General features: G+C 40.6%; 1 protein-coding gene across 2 annotated transcripts in view; it reads left to right on the top strand.

Annotated features, from left to right (window-relative positions):
• The first annotated feature begins 14,754 nt into the window (after positions 1 to 14,754).
• The window catches only part of pappaa (pregnancy-associated plasma protein A, pappalysin 1a), a 137,111-nt gene continuing 134,378 nt past the window's right edge, over positions 14,755 to 17,487 (top strand). For both annotated transcript variants that reach the window (XM_047373534.1, XM_047373533.1), the window contains exon 1: positions 14,755 to 15,573. In XM_047373534.1, the coding sequence (XP_047229490.1) occupies positions 15,183 to 15,573 (391 nt within the window). In that variant the 5' untranslated portion in view covers positions 14,755 to 15,182. The remainder of the gene's footprint in view (positions 15,574 to 17,487) is intronic.

Here is a 17,487-nt window from a genome sequence, read left to right as displayed (position 1 = left end):
CATCAACTCTGATACGGCTTCCACATCCCTGATGAATGAAAGGATTACCACAGTATAATGTGGCCACCATTATGTTTCACTGTGGGGATGGTGTCTTTTTTTGGTTTAACTTGATCTGAGTGGCTTTCTTTCAGCAATCACTTTCTTCAGGTCACTCTTTCTTAAAGACAAAATTTGTGGGGTGAAAATAACAGATAATAGTTATCATGTTGAAAAGTTCTCCAACATGAGATGTGGATTAGGATTAATGCAGCTCCTCCAGAGTTATCACTGGGCTCTTTTATCCTTTTGCTTTGATTTCACAATGAAGCACTGTTCACATAAAATGCATTAAAGGTTGTGGATGCAATGTGACTGCTTGTTTGAACAAACTGTATTATTTTAATAGTGAATTCATTGCTTTTGACAGTTTAAGGTTCATTGCTAAAACCCATTAACATATTGTTTTTTTATGAATATATATTGCATCATCATTATTTTTTTCATTTCATTGTAAGATTGCAGGCCGCCAAAGTCTCATTAGGAATCAAAAAATTTAAAAAGACTTACAGGGGTTGGACAATGAAACTGAAACACCTGGTTTTAGACCACAATAATTTATTAGTATGGTGTAGAGCCTCCTTTTGCGGCCAATACAGCATCAATTCGTCTTGGGAATGACATATACAAGTCCTGCACAGTGGTCAGAGGGATTTTAAGCCATTCTTCTTGCAGGATAGTGACCAGGTCACTACGTGATACTGGTGGAGGAAAACGTTTCCTGACTCGCTCCTCTAAAACAACCCAAAGTGGCTCAATAATATTTAGATCTGGTGACTGTGCAGGCCATGGGAGATGTTCAACTTCACTTTCATGTTTATCAAACCAATCTTTCACCAGTCTTGCTGTGTGTATTGGTGCATTGTCATCCTGATACACGGCACCGCCTTCAGGATACAATGTTTGAACCATTGGATGCACATGGTCCTCAAGAATGGTTCGGTAGTCCTTGGCAGTGACGCGCCCATCTAGCACAAGTATTAGGCCAAGGGAATGCCATGATATGGCAGCCCAAACCATCACTGATCCACCCCCATGCTTCACTCTGGGCATGCAGCAGTCTGGGTGGTACGCTTCTTTGAGGCTTCTCCACACCGTAACTCTCTCGGATGTGGGGAAAACAGTAAAGGTGGACTCATCAGAGAACAATACATGTTTCACATTGTCCACAACCCAATATTTGCGCTCCTTGCACCATTGAAACCGACCTTTGGCATTGGCATGAGTGACCAAAGGTTTGGCTATAGCAGCCCGGCCGTGTATATTGACCCTGTGGAGCTCCCGACGGACAGTTCTGGTGGAAACAGGAGAGTTGAGGTGCACATTTAATTCTGCCATGTTTGGGCAGCTGCGGTTTTATGTTTTTTTGATACAATCTGGGTTAGCACCTGAACATCCCTTTCAGACAACTTCCTCTTGCGTCCACAGTTAATCCTGTTGGATGTGGTTGGTCCTTCTTAGTGGTATGCTGACATTACCCTGGATACCGTGGCTCTTGATACATCACAAAAACTTGTTGTCTTGGTCACAGATGCGCCAGCAAGACGTGCAACTTGTCCTCTTTTGAACTCTGGTATGTCACCCATAATGTTGTGTGCATTTCAATATTTTGAGCAAAACTGTGCTCTTACCTTGGTAATTGAACCTTCACCCTCTGCTCTTACTGGTGCAATGTGCAATCAATGAAGACTGGCTACCAGGCTGGTCCAATTTAGCCATGAAACCTCCCACACTAAAATGACAGGTGTTTCAGTTTCATTGTCCATCCCCTGTATATTTACCACTGAATAGCTCAGCACAGCACACCCTTCATACTTGGCCCTCAAAAGGCTAATGTCATGTGTACTAAGTGTTGCTGTGGATTGGAGGAAAGAAAGTACATTTAAATTATTTAACATTGTGTGGCATTCTCTTTTATATTCTGTCATCTCATTTTCATGATTTGTAACTACTTGGTGGCTGGAATTATACCTTAGGGAGAATAATTCCTTGGCAAAATACACACTGAGCAATTATAATTTCTGAAGATACTGAAAAATGACCCCTTTTTATTAAGCCTGCTTGATTATTGGAAGTTCCGAAGGTCTGCCAGTGCTAAAAGGATTCTTGTGTCTTGTAATTTGGAAATGTGAAATGAGGGGGTTTATAAATCTAATACTGCTTAAGTATTTGGCGTACTTTGATTGATTTGGTTATCTTATCAAGTAGCAAAATATACTATAGGGATTATGTATGAACGTGTCCTACAAACATTAACACCAAAGAAGCTGAAGATAACCTGTGCATGAGTGTGTAATTGCCATGAGAAACAAATGGCTGTGTAGACAGATATCCAAATTTTCCACAAAGTCTCTGGAATCTGGAGCAAACACAGAAACACCCAAAGGCATTACAGGTGCATCATGATGACGCACGGCAGTCATCAGTGTCCTCGACAATGTCATTCCAAAATTTGGGGGGAAAAAAAAAGCTGCTGGAATGTGTTCAGCGAGGTGGACTTCTTTATGTTCTCCCTATCCTAATTCTTTCTGACGTTCTTTTTTCCTCTCACTCCATTGTTTTGATGCAGGCTGGTATCCTATTGGTGGAGATGAAAAGGCAAGTTGATTGATCAGACTGGGGGGTATTGATCAATCTGAATCTCTGCCATGACCCTTGACCTTCCGATAGACAGCAGCCTCCATAATGAGGCCCCAGAAAAAAGACCATGGGATAGAGGGTTTGGGGAAGGGCATCTGTGGGGGAAAAAAGAAACCCAAGGGGAATAGGTTGTGCAACACACACATACACACACACACACACACAGTCCAATCAACTTGGCGCCATTGTTAGATTGCAATGCCCTCAATAACCCCAATTTGCATAATCGGCTTTTACATTGTTCAGCCCAGACACATTAAGGTGCAGTGTTTTGCATTGTTGACTCCAAATCAGCACGTGCCTATTGTTTGCTCATCTCGATGTTGCATTATGCATTGTTGACTTATGCTGCAGCATGTGTTTCTCTGCTTACTGACTTTAGCGTTATACTAAACACATTGCATTCGACTCATTGTGCTTCATTTCCCAACATCACAGTTTCTGCAGCAACCCGCCATTGTTTACGTACTCCACAAAGCATGCTGATTGCTTCTGATCTAAGCAAGGCGAATAAGGTATGTTCTTCACAAAGTGAAGCTCTGTTTTGTAAATGTTGTTGACCAGCCACATTCTAGACATTCTTGCCATTTTTGTCTTTGGTTATAGTTTTGTAAGAATTGCAGCTGTATTTGGAGATGTTATTTTTTGGTTTTGACATGGTTTTTCAACCCTGAGTCGAGGCAAGTGGGAAACAGCTGAGGAAATCAAACAAAGCATGGAGAAATGCTCCATCTGTGTGTGTACGTGAAGTTCACTTCTTATGAATCAAAGTGCTCACATTTTATTCTATAAATCCTCATGCCAATACAAAAGCTCTACAAGCTCTTTATGAACATAAAAAATATTGACTGTAATCAGATCAAAGACAGTAAAACAGGTAAAAACTGGTCAGCAAGACCATGTTAGGTGTAACATAGGGATGACCCTATCTGGTACAAAAGTAATAGGATGTATAATACAGACCAAAAGTTTGGACGCAGCTTCTCATTCAAAGAGTTTTCTTTATTTTCATGACTGTGAATATTGTAGCTTCACACTGAAGACATCAAAACTATGAATTAACACATGTGAAATTATATACTGAACAAAAAAGTGTGAAACAACTGAAAATGTGTCCCCAAGTGCAGTCGCAAAACCCATCAAGCGCTACAAAGAAACTGGCTCACATGAGGACAAAGAAGACCAAGAGTCACCTCTGCTGCAGACGATAAGTTCATCCGAGTCACCAGCCTCAGAAATCGCAGGTTAACAGCAGCTCAGATTAGAGAAAAGGTCAATGCCACACAAAGTTCTAGCAGCAGACACATCTCTAGAACAACTGTTAAGAGGAGACTGTGTGAATCAGGCCTTCATGGTAGAATAGTTGCTAGGAAACCACTGCTGAGGACAGGCAACAAGCAGAAGAGACTTGTTTGGGCTAAAGAACACAAGGAATGGACATTAGACCAGTGGAAATCTGTGCTTTGGTCTGATGAGTCCAAGTTTGAGATCTTTGGTTCCAACCACCGTGTCTTTGTGCGGCGCAGAAGAGGTGAACGGATGGACTCTACATGCCTGGTTCCCACCGTGAAGCATGGAGGAGGAGGTGTGATGGTGTGGGAGTGCTTTGCTGGTGACACTGTTGGGGATGTATTCAAAATTGAAGGCATACTGAACCAGCATGGCTACCACAGCATCTTGCAGCGGCATGCTATTCCATCCGGTTTGCGTTTAGTTGGACCATCATTTATTTTTCAACAGGACAATGACCCCAAACACACCTCCAGGCTGTGTAAGGGCTATTTGACCAAGAAGGAGAGTGATGGAGTGCTGCGCCAGATGACCTGGCCTCCACAGTCACCGGACCTGAACCCACACGAGATGGTTTGGGGTGAGCTGGACCGCAGAGTGAAGGCAAAAGGGCCAACAAGTGCTAAGCATCTCTGGGAACTCCTTCAAGACTGTTGGAAAACCATTTCAGGTGACTACCTCTTGAAGCTCATCAACAGAATGCCAAGAGTGTGCGGAGCAGTAATCAAAGCAAAAGGTGGCTACTTTGAAGAACCTAGAATATAAGACATATTTTCAGTTGTTTCACACTTTTTTGTTCAGTATATAATTCCACATGTGTTAATTCATAGTTTTGATGCCTTCAGTGTGAAGCTACAATATTCATAGTCATGAAGATAAAGACAACTCTTTGAATGAGAAGGTGTGTCCAAACGTTTGGTCTGTACTGTAAACATGTGCAGAAATGTGGTTTAGTGTTACAGTGGATGCCCAACATACAGACATCTGGGGCTCAGTTCCTATACTTGGGACTTTTTGTTTTTGTTTTGTGCACTAGTGGCCTTTATTGTAAGTTAACCGACAGGAGATGGGGTACAGAGAGAGAAAGGGGAAGACATGCAGGAAGGGTCAACAGGCCTGGACTCGAAACCTTGATTGCTGCTTCGAGGACTGTAGCCTTCGTACATGGGTTGAGCTCTTTATCCCAGCGACACTGCCGTGCCAATGTCCTTTTGATGGCTTTTGCTGCATTTCATTGTTTATAACATCTCCACTGAACCCCACCTTATGTGAAATGGAGAAATTTGTAAAGCTTATAAAACTGTGCGTGGTCCTGACATTTACAAAGTCACTGTCTTATACATTGTATTAGAGTATGGGGTAGAGGTAATTGACATACTTCTTTGTGCAGTAAAAAGTAACTATCCACCTAAAAGAAATAGAAGGATTTATTGAAATTAAATTCAGTAAGGACTATTAAACATTTAGGTTTATTTTGGCATATTGCAAGGTCATCTGGTGTAAGTTCAATATCCTTCTTGCTGTTTCATTAATTCATAATTATTTATCTTATACATGTTGAATTCCTCTAATAGCTATTCGTGTTTGTTGTTGACTTTTCTTGGTCAGTTGATTGGTGTAGGTCTAGTTGTTTGGACATATGTAAGGTTATTTATGTAGCTTTTTTATTCTGTATTTAAATAGATTAGGTGAAAAAACAGTTTAAAGGATAACAGTGAATGTTTAGAAGAGCAGTTTAGGTTGATCAAGGAGGAGCTAATTTTTATTGTTGAATTGTTCCCTTTTCATTTGATTAAAGAACATAATCCTATGCATAACAACTGAAAAATGACGTTCCAATTTGCACTAACAAGCATTTATAGTTTTCGCATGGCAATATTTTTTTGGCACTAGTGACTTTTATTCACAGTTACAAGACAGGAAATGGGCAAAGGGAGAAGGGGAAAAAGCATGCAGGAAAGGTCTCAAGGTCGGGAATCAAACTGAGGACGGCTGCATCGAGGACCAAAGCCCCTGTGTATGGGGTGCCGCTCTACCGCTACAGCCATGGCAATATGTGAATAAACATAAATCAGACTTATTGCAACATCTTTGTTTTGTTTTGTCCTAAACTTTCTAAATTCAGGCTATTTCTCACTGGAAAAAGGTGAATTTAAGTTTGAACAAATTAATTAGAAGAAATGAGAACTGTTTCAGCATATATTTGCTCTCTTTCCCTCAAGCAAAGCAAAGTTTTTGGCCACCCATAAAATTAAGACCAAGCCAGTTTTCTTCCTGTGGGCCATATCCCATTCACCTTACTAAAAATGTTCATGTCTTCCTCAATTCTTTTGGATTAGACAAGTTCATGCAAGGGGTTCCCGGAAACTTCCAAGAAATAATTTCAAGTCCTTACTCCTTTCCTGGAAGGTTTCAGACATCAGTTGGTGCCCAAAACTGTCATTCCTGGGGACTTGATGCCTCAACCTGGTTAATACCACTGCAGAAACCAGTCTACTGTGTATTTTTATGGACAAGCGTCATTGCAACTGTATTTCAAGTAGGCAGTCTAATGAGCTTTCTAACCATCTCCATATGGACGTGCTCTAAAGTCTAGACGGAGGGGCAGTAGTGGTGGTAAAGGATGGTGTGCTGACTGTGCCGTACTCTGCACTTCTGCACATGTAGCTCTTCCCCACAAACACTAGAATTATACCAAGGGCAGGCTTTGCTTGTTTTGTAAACCACACTGCCTATCCATGTAAGCAAAAACATATTAATACTGTATCATGTTCAATGCCAGTCCAAGCATCTATAAGAATATAATTAGGATCTTTCAATGAACCATTTGGTCTTTTAGATTGTTCTGTAAACTTTTTCTTTCAGTCTAAAGAGTTGGAAATAATAAAAAAAAAACTTTCATATCCTAACAAGTTTCAATTGGACTGTCTTAATGTCTCTGTGTTTTAGTGTACCTTTTTTCAACCACCATCGCATTAGGTGTGTTGTCTGTGGATTTTCTACAATGACTTTGCAACTTTTTTCTTGACGCAACATCCTTGAATCAATGAGATTTGAAATACTTGTAGTTTTGGAACATTGCATGGATCCATAAATCTCCCCATTGTCTATGACCAGCTTCTTTGTCAATTCTGAAGAAAAACCTCTCCACAGCATGATACTTTAATCACCATATTTCACTGTTTTCAGGGTGACTTGTAGTGCTAGGTTTTACACTAGTCACCACTTTTTTGAATTTTATTTTTAAAAACACTTTTATTTTTGATTTTCTGCCTCACATAGCATTTTGCGTGTACTCCAAAAAGTGATACAACCCTGATAATTGTGTACTACTGGAGGGTCCACAGAACCACATTTAAAAAACAAAACTACTTATTCAAGCATACAGGTAAGAAAAACATTTTCTCTCTCATTAAGAAAGAAAGTTTTTTATAGATTCATTAGCTGATTAAAGTTACATGATTTTGATTTTTTCAGAGGAACTTATTTGAACTTACATATTAAACTTCAAGGCTTGCAAAAAATATTTTGTTACACAGTAATAAAATGCACTCAACAACATTACTTATTTTATGTATCATACAATTCAATAATGATATACTTTTGTGTCGAGTCTTTGGAGTCAAGTCATCTTTTCACATTTAAACTGTAACTAAAAATCACATTCTATTTTTAGTTTTTACTATGCCTCTGCCCAGCTGAATGCTGCCATTCCATGCTGAGTACATATTAATGACAGCTGTTATAAGCATTAGAAGAGAGTAAACCCTATTAATGCACGTATATGCATTTTTAGTAGCTGAAATATTCTGCGCTATAGTAGGAACCACACCTCCATGTCAGCCAGTGCTGACTTTTTACTGGAAAGTGCATGCGTGCCAGTTTTCACGGAAGCCTGGAAAACTCAGGCTGGTATCTATTTGTGGGTAGGGTAGGATAATACTCTTAAGTGCTTTAATGGATATTCTGTAATGGCATTATATTTCGAAAAAGTGACCGCCTTACCAGGTTTTAGGCAAAACTGAAGCTTTTCTTCTCTAATTGCTCAACAGTACTCACACATTTACTAATTTCAGCCTAATTTATAAAGTTTTACAATAACATGGCATTATGTATCATTTTAACCACAGCTCATCCACGATAATCAAGACAAGGAATTTAGATTTTCTTTTTAGAGCAGCCACAGTACAGATTAAACTGGATGCATTAATGGATTATAGGACTGTACACCCCATCACAGGTCATAGGGTTAAAGTGGGATGTTGTTTGCCTGGGTCCATAAGTAACCAACAATCGGCCTGCTTTGAAAGGTAAAGATGCCATGATGCTTTATGACTGACAAATAGAAGGGCTTGGGGTGGAAAGCAGTTGGAAATGTTGTCATGATGATTGGTCTGCCCACAGAAGGGTTGGTTGATGGGTGACATACTGTACAGAAACAGTTCAACTCGACCTTACATAACAAAAGACACTCATTATCTGAGAATGCTTCACACATTAAGATCAAGATAGATGTGATGAGGATGCTCATCATATCTTAAAGTTCAGAATTTGTCAAGTGGAATTCTTTGGGACAGTTATGAGCATTTAGTATCTCAGCTGATAAATAACTCTGAATGAGCTCAATTTGGAGAAACAGAAAGAAGTTCTAACTAGACAGAAGACCTAACAGCTAGCAAGACTGGGACCAGGTGCCATTCTGCTGGAGTACATTTTCTATGTTGAAGTAAAAATGTGATAATTGTGAGCAGCCGGAGTAGAAATATGAAGGAAAAGTACAGTTTAGAAAAAGAAAATTCATAATGGCTCAATTAAACACTATTTTACTGATATTTACACTGCCAGATGGCAACCTTAGATAGGTACTAGTCAGTTATGCTTAACGTGTTTCATTGTGCAGCCATCTCACAAAGAATGTTACTGGTAACAGACCACAGAATTGAAGGTAAACTGCACATAGTATTTCTGACTAATGAACTCTTTGAGACTCTTGTTTCTTATATGCCTATTCAGCTTTGATTTTTTGGAATGTGTTTTGAGCATTAATATTTTACACCAATACATTCTGATTAAACATTATAATCTGATGTTTTGACTGAACAGAAACATAAATGTCAAAAGTATTCCTAATATAAAAGCAATTTCATGTAAAATGTCTAAGACAAATAATTATCCAAGGAAATGTTATCATATAACATTATTTACTATTTTTTTTTTTTTTTTTTTTGCCTTTGAACTCTTTCTGCACCGCCTTTGTAATGCATGTGAAAGTGTTCTTGCAGCAACTTTCAAAAACTTTCTAAACTATCAAACTTCCTCTCTATACCCCCACCCCTGACTTCCACTCCACCCACCAATACCGGGACACAAAAAGAAATATGTGGCTAAAAAGTCACAAGACCATATGAGGAAGAAAGTAAATATTTAATGTTTGTTCCTTCTTCTCTTTATGATAGGTGGCAGCTTTTGGCTGTCTGAACACACATTTACTATAACCAGCAGGAGGCAAACAGACAAGGAAGAGAAAAATTTCAACTGATTTCAAAAAATGTTTCTGAATGCAAATTCTTTTTCTGTATATCCGAGTGATTTGTGGTGTAACAGAAACACTATGTGAGAAAAAAATCATTTTGTTTTCATTTAGTATATTGCCTTTGGACGTTTTTAAACCAAACTCATAGGGTTAAAAGTTCTTTCTGAATGTTTGATGTTGAAATTCACATCTGTCAAAAGCAACAGTCAGTAAACATCTGTATGCTCGAGCGAGTCAACCTGAAACTTACACATCTCTAACATTTAAAGAGTATATTTGCAAGCTTTTTGAGTAAGTTACTTTGAGTTGGACAAGTAATTTTTTTGAGTCTGCTAATTATTTTAGTTTAGTAAAAATCTGTTCCTGTGAAAAAAATCCATTAATTGCTAAACAGTTGTGCTCTTTAAAGAAATTGGAGGGGTTTTGGGCAACCTTGCATAGCCATGAATAATCAGTCCATTCGAATAAGTTTCATTTAGATGAGAGCTTTCATAAACAGAGGCAACATTGCAGAACCAAAGATACAACTGAATGGATCTCAGTTGGATTGAAAGAGTGGCATGCAGCAATGTGTTGGCCATTCTAAAATGTAAACTAAATTAGTGTTGTGTAAAGCATGCCAACAAAAATGCATAAATTATTTTTAATCAGGCAGCCCGGTAATGAAAAGCTTTTCTTTGTTTTTCTTTATTTTTATTTTCAAGCACAACTGCTGCTGAAGAAGCTACCTGGCTGAAGTTCAGTGATTTCTTCTGTCTCTGCACCCATCAGCACAACCTGCCCAATTTGTGTTAATGGCAGGGATTGCCTAGAGTTTTTTTTTGTTGTCATAAATCCATTAGCCAGCTGGGTTATCACTACATCACGTTCTTGGGCTGCAGTACCATGTTACCCTTTTACAGATCAAACTTTAGGAAAATACCACTACTGTGATTGGCTGGGAAATGGTTTGTAGATATTTGACTTATGGGAGACCTCTGGGTAGATCCATGGTTTACTGGAGAGATTACATCTAATGGATGGCTTTGGAAAAGCCTCTCCTGATTAACTGAAGGAGAACAGTGGAGAGAGGAAGGTCTGGGGATCTCTGCTAAGCCTGTTGCTCCAGTGAGCTTTGCAGTGTAAAGATCATCGATACTGTATAATTTAGAATAAACAACATTTGCAGCGGCTTTAGGCTTTCCCAGTTGGTGCTTTAAATGTTTGTTTGTATGGGTGTTGCTTCTTCTCCAATTCTGTGGACCAACAAGCATCTACGGTCGGCATGATCTCCATAAAATAGGAGCTTTTTTTTTAAATGGCATATTACAGTTGAGTTTTTGAATACACACACAATCCCGATGGCCATAGCCAGTAGTTGTGGATCTCTGTGGATTATATCCCCGGGGGACGAAGGCAAAGATGGTGCCATGAGCCTTCGCTAAGGAGACAGCCAAACAGACCATCGTTTCCCAGCCTTTTTCTCACCAGCACCAGAGACCATGTTACACTCATCTATCCCAGATTCTCCTATCAAACTAGCAGGCTACACCGCACAGTACCAGGACAGGATGCAGGACTCGGGTAAGAGCAGAGAAGAGGGGTTCTGTGTGTACATTAATAATAGCTGGTGTACTAACACATTGGCTGTAGACAGTCACAGTTCCTTGGACCTGGAATATGTGACTTTTAAATGCAAGCCCATCTATCTCCCTAGAGAGTTCAGTGTAGTGTTGGTAACGGCTGTTTAAATACCACCAGATGCCAATGCTTGCTCAGATGTTGGACTTCTACATAGCAGCATTAGCAACCAGCAGAGAAAGTACCCTGATGCTGTGCACATTTTAGTGGTGAAGGTCAAACATGTGGACTTAATGGGATTGCTCCCCAAACTCCCCCAGCACGTCAAGTGTGCTACCAGAGGAGCGAACATACTGGACAAGGTCTACAGCAACATCAAGCTGGGTTACAAGGCGAGGCCACTACCTGTACCAGTCTGACCACTCGTTCGTGTTTTAAATTTCTGCTTATGTGCCCCTCAGGAAAACTGCTCTAACCATCAGAAAAACTGTTAAAACTTGGCCTGATGATGCCTCCCAACATCTGCAGGACTGCTTTGACATGACCAACTGGGAGATTTTTGAATATGCTGACCTGGAGTTGTTAGTGTTGTATGTTACATCAACATCTGCATAGACACTGCTACAGTGGAAATACACACCAGGTATACCCCAACAAGAAACCCTAGATGCAGGGAGGTCTAGCAGCTACTGAAGGACAAAAGCAAAGCCTTCGGGTCAGGCAATAAGAGTCTCCACTGCACAGCCCGAGCAAACCTGAACACGGCATCAGAAATGTCAAGTCGGACTAGGAGGAGGATTAAGGACCACCTGCACAGCAACTACAGCAGGCAGATGTGACAGGGGATCCAGGAGCTCACCAACTTTAAGCCCAACCTCAGTGCTGCTGATGGTGAGGAGCTGAACCTTGTCTTTGCCTGCTTCGAGGTGGTGTCACCACAGCTCCACTACAACCACAACCCACTGCAGGTTCAGCTTCACTGTGGAGGAGCATGAGGTGAGGCACAGGCTGTGGACTGTCAAGCTGAAGAAGGCTGCTTGACTCGATGATGTCCTTATCTGTGCTCTGTTAAGAGCATAATGACCTACTGCATCTTTGTGTGGTACACCATTAGTACAGGTGCTCAGAGGAAAGTGCTCCAAAAGGTCAATAAACTGGCCCAGAAGATCATTGACTGCCTTCTCCCCTCACTTGAAGAACTTCACAGTTTTCTGCTTTCCCAAAAAACAACCATAACATCAAAAAGGACACTTCTCACCCTGGTCATGCTCTGTTTCAACTTTTACTGCCAGCCACATGCTGCAGATCCACTAAAGCAAGGGCAAGTAAATTCAACAACAGTTTCTACCCGAATATCTAAACTCAATGCAGCCAGAATGTAAATGGATATGAAATCATTGGAAAGTACAATCAGTATGAATGTTTATACGTGTGGTTTAATTTAACCTTTTTAACAAACTGTTTTGGTTTTTCTATTTTACATAAATTATTTATTGCTCTATGCACAGACCAGATAGCTTTTTTTTTTTTTTTTTTCGTGGTACTTGTGACCATGGCAATAAAGGATATTCTATTCTATTCTATTCTATTCTATTCTATTCTATTCTACAGGGTGAGAACTGCTCTTGCTTTGTTACTGATAGTGACTTACTTTTTTTATTTGGACATTTTTAATTGCATTATTAAGAAACAGCAGCAGGTTGACTTTAACCCCCCATTAAGACTTGATGATTTCAGAAATAAAACATAAGCTCAAGGGGGCTATGTGTTATTCATCACTAAATCCAGGCTTGAAGTGTTTTGTGCAATGTAACAAAACATATAACCAATGGGTATGAGCTGTAGAAAATGACAAGACAACTGAAAGATAGCTGAAAGGAATTTCCTTGTGCTAGAAGTGTGCCAGAGTAGAGTTTCTGCTTCTGAAGACCGAAAGTACCAAGGTGAGGTATTTTGGATCTTTGGAAAGGATGCCTTTTGGACAGCTTCCAAGGATGATACCTTGGAGATACACAGAAGCCTTCTTCCTCTAGAAGAAGGCTTCTGGGTAGACCTGGGAATTACAGGTTAGTTTAGATGAAGTGGAGGTTGTAGGCAGGGTGACAGAAGTTACGTAGTCGCCCTGCCACACTTTTATTAAAGCAATTTACCTTGTATACATTTAAATTAACAGATTTGTTTTAGATTAAGTACAAACCGGCCTAAACGATGTTTGTGTGTCATTTTTAATGCTCATATTGACCCTGCAGTGCTCTATTTATCTTTTAGTTCCTCAATGCCTTCTTGGTTGTTGAAAGATCATCTGTGGGATATCGACTGCTTAAATCATAATGTTTGAATAGCCAGAGGCAGCTCAGACAGATTGCAATCTTTGTGGGTTTATGACAGAACTGTGGCCATAGTCTACTGGAAGGAAAATGGGTCAGATTATTCCAATAAATGATCAATACCAGCAGAAATGCTTTGAGAAGGGGTCTGTCATATTTCATAAGAGTTGACTGTTAATTCATATTGAGCAATTTAATGAATATTTATCTCCTTAATTTATCAAAATACAATGATGAAAAATTAACTGCTAATCAATGACTTAGTCCATGGGTATGAAAAGGTTTAATTACAGTTGTGAAATGGGAGTAGGAAGAGCTGAAATGGCAACATATAGGTACAAAATGGAGCTTCTGTTCTATTTTGACAACACGTTAATAATTAAAAGGCAAACATGATTTCAGAACATCAGTTTAAGGAGCACAATCTTTTGCCAACTTAAAACTATCAATAGAACTAAATAATTAAATCAATCAAAAGTTGCTTTAATGATGCAATTAATATTATTCTTTTATATGATAATTTTGTCCTTTTCAATTTTTGGTAAGTCCTAAGTATAGTATTTCTTTCCTAAATATTACACCTCTCAATATTACAATCAGCAATTTTAATAATTGTTGAGTCCGAGTGATAAATAAGCCTATATGCCAAGTATGTTGTGAGTAATGACACGTCACAAAACGTTTCTGCAAACATAATCAATATTAGATTGTAATAATTCTTGCATGCCTCTTATACTGCTTGGTAATGATCTCCTGTTGTGCGACGTGTGCAAGTGTAGGATTGTTAAAACTGTAACCGCTAGAGGGATACATATACGCCTCCCAAACTCTAAACATCATCGCATCACTGTGTACCGCGAAGGGAACTGCCGCCAGTGAGAGTTGCCTACCTGTGTGACTTCCCACTATGAAAACACGCGCCCTTACACACCTACACACACAACATGCATGCACAACTCACACACACACAGAAAGCCCCGGAACATTTGAAACATGACTTGTTCTTTGACAGTTTTGAGAGTAGCTGGATGAGGACGACGAGCTCCGACTCCTCCATGTGTATCTGCTTCAGGCAATCAGTGAGGACCGCGATGGTTAGTCCTGCAGCTCTGTGTCCCTCTGCCTCTCCTGCGCCTTAACAGATATAACATAGTGCATTTCAACTTTTGTACTGCCACACAGACTAAACGGGAAGTTCTTTTTTATTATTTCATTTTTGATCTCCATTTATCTCCTTTTTGTAATAAATATGAGAGGTCGGGTTGCTGTCACTTGGAATTTAAAAGACTGTATGCCATTTCTTATGCTGTGTTACGAGTAGGATAAGGAAACAACAAAAAGGTGTGACAAGAGGTTGGCGGACAACTGTGGATTTCTGCGAGTAACTCCTACCTTCCAAAGGGATTGAAGGGGGCACCGGCCGGACCCCCCTCTTGATTGATTAGTTATTAGTCATCCCCTTGGCTAAATGGAACCAACTGAAAAGAAACCGTGGAACACATACATGAATGAAATATTCCTGTGTCCCCTGAATGTCTCCAGAGTAGTTTTGCTTAAGAGAGGGGGTCGTGGCTTAGCAATATAAAGAGGGGAAAACAGCATAGCTTTATGGGTTTATTTAGACAGTTTATACGGTTTGACATTCTGCGGCTGTAAAAAGAGAGAAGGAAAAACTCGGGAGGATCCTAAAAAGAAGAATATTTTGGACATATATATTTTTCCAGTCCTTTACTTGTTCATTTTATTTTTCCATCCCCTCTTATTTAGATTTTTTTTGTTTTTTTGCCCGAAAAATGAAACTTTGGACATCACCCTGGGTGTCCTGCCTGGTGATTCTCATCCTGTGTTTTGGATCAGAGTGCGGGACAGTCCGGAGAAACGGTAGATCCAAGAGGGAGCTGGTGCGCATTATGGAGGCGAGAGCCACCATCCCAGGGGCTTGTGCCACACGTCTGCCCCGGGGCAAGCGGTCTTTACCCGGGCTGGAGCGGCGGGTGCTCCGCCAACGCCGGCGCTCCTCTCACGCGGAGGAAAACTCTCCGGAACGGGGGAAGGCTGTTTATTTTACCGGCCGGGGAGATCAGCTGCGGCTGAAGCCCGGCGTGGAGATACCCAGAGGCAATTTCACTCTGGAGATGTGGATCAAGCCGGAGGGAGGTCAGCGATCGCCCACAGTGATTGCAGGTAGGATTTTATTTTATTTTATTATAATTTAAACTCAGTTGGGAGAGTTGGACGTAGAATAATGTAATCCTGATTTTGTGCTGTCTGTCAAACAAAGCAACACGCAGAGTTTAAAATGAGTTCAGTTATCAGACTAGACAATGATGTAATGCTCTGAAAAGTGTAGCGGATATTTTAGGTAACGCACCGGCGACTTTTTTTTTTTTTATCGCATTAAAGTTTGCCACCTTACAAAAAGAATAAAGGTTTGATAAGGTTTTCCTTTATATACAAATTTATTTTGGGCAATGTGCCCTCTGAATAACTATATTTTATCCCATAAGAGATCCTAAAGCCTATAGAGGACTTAGGACGGCAGTTATAGGCTACTGCATCTTTGACCAGCAGCTGATGTCACTGTGCGTAAAATGTAATTTCTCTGAGCCGACTTGGCTATTTTAAAGCTATGATGTAATGGTCAAAACTTTGTGCGCGAGCACGTCCAGCTCGGCACAAAACGGTAGAGATCCGTCGTAGGGATATGTGGAGGCGCTCAAAGCTCGCAGCTCGAGCCGCAAGCTCGAGTGTCCCCCCTCCCAACCCTCCACCTTCTACCCCCATCACCAAATCGACACCTCTGGATTGGCTACCGGATATACGAGACGTGACTGCAAGATGTAGGGTTTCCCCTCATGTGCGGACGTTTAGGTGGGCTTTAACTCTGGAGGCTTTACAAGTGCTCCTTGTAACGCCGACAACTGCGTGAAACAGTCAGTCAGTCATTTTCTACCGCTTATTCCATAGTGGGTCGCGGGGAAGCTGGTGCCTATCTCCTGCAGTCTATGGGCGAGACACCCTGGACAGGTCGCCAGTCCATCACAGGGTAACCTGCGTGAAAGAATCGTTTCTAATTTAGGACGGAGGTGATGCATCTCCATTCAGTGATAAAGGATGTTGGTGCACTGTCACTTCGGTAGACGGATCCCTGCCGCCATGGGGGAAGCTTGGTGTCTGTGCGCGCTGCTGCCTGCGGTCATGCGTAAAGGAGACCCACGAAAGTGTTAATAGTACATCATTTGTTTTTCACCAATAGCGCTTTTGTGCATTATTACAGTTTCTTTTTTTTTTTTACCGACATAAAAATATATTTATTTTACCTTCCCTTGCCGATAGGGAGCGTTGCAAACACAGGTCATTGCCTGCTGTAGTACTTATGCAGATGTCTGCCTGCGAACTGAAGTGAACTGAATGAAACTCAGTCCTCTTTGCCTTCCTGCAAGCCAGTCTGAATTGAGGCGTTACTGAACAACATAAGAAAATTTACTTGCCCCCCCCCCCTCTATGTCAGACCCTTTCAAAACACCCCTCCCCTCTGATCGCATAAATACTCACTGATGTGTGTGTGTGTGTGTGTGTGTGACATGCAGAACACTTTTAGATAATGTTAGCCAGTTGGCAAGCACTTCCTCTGCAAAGCAATCTCTTGTGAGTCTCAAACTGAAGCTAAGGAAGTTAAGAGGGGCTCTGTTGCAACACAAGTGACTCTTTTAACACGGGATGGGCATGATATCAGTAACATCTGTAGAGTTTAAAGGAATCTAATGCAATGGAAACACAAGCTGTAACCTCAAGATGGTTTTCCAAAAACATCCCTGACACAATTCCAACTCAAAGGAGCATCTTTGTAAATAAGGTACGGAATTACATTATTTTCTGCAGGTATTGTTGTTGTTGCGCCCAGCCCCCTCATCTTGCTCCTCCCGACTGGAGATTAGTATAGACTTAGATCCATCAGTGCACCAGAGAGGCGACTCAAAAGGCAACAAATATGATGATCAGCCAAATGCAACAGAGCCTAATCTTTTAAATCTAATTCAGCCCACAAAAATCCCACTGCCTCTAAAAATGCTCCATCCCCTTGTTTTGATCCTAGCA

This window comes from Girardinichthys multiradiatus, chromosome 8 (genome assembly GCF_021462225.1).
Source record: "Girardinichthys multiradiatus isolate DD_20200921_A chromosome 8, DD_fGirMul_XY1, whole genome shotgun sequence".
NCBI classification, from domain to species: Eukaryota; Metazoa; Chordata; class Actinopteri; order Cyprinodontiformes; family Goodeidae; genus Girardinichthys; species Girardinichthys multiradiatus.
The sequence above is the reverse complement of the archived record's forward strand: the minus strand, read 5'-3'. Positions and strand labels throughout refer to the sequence as shown.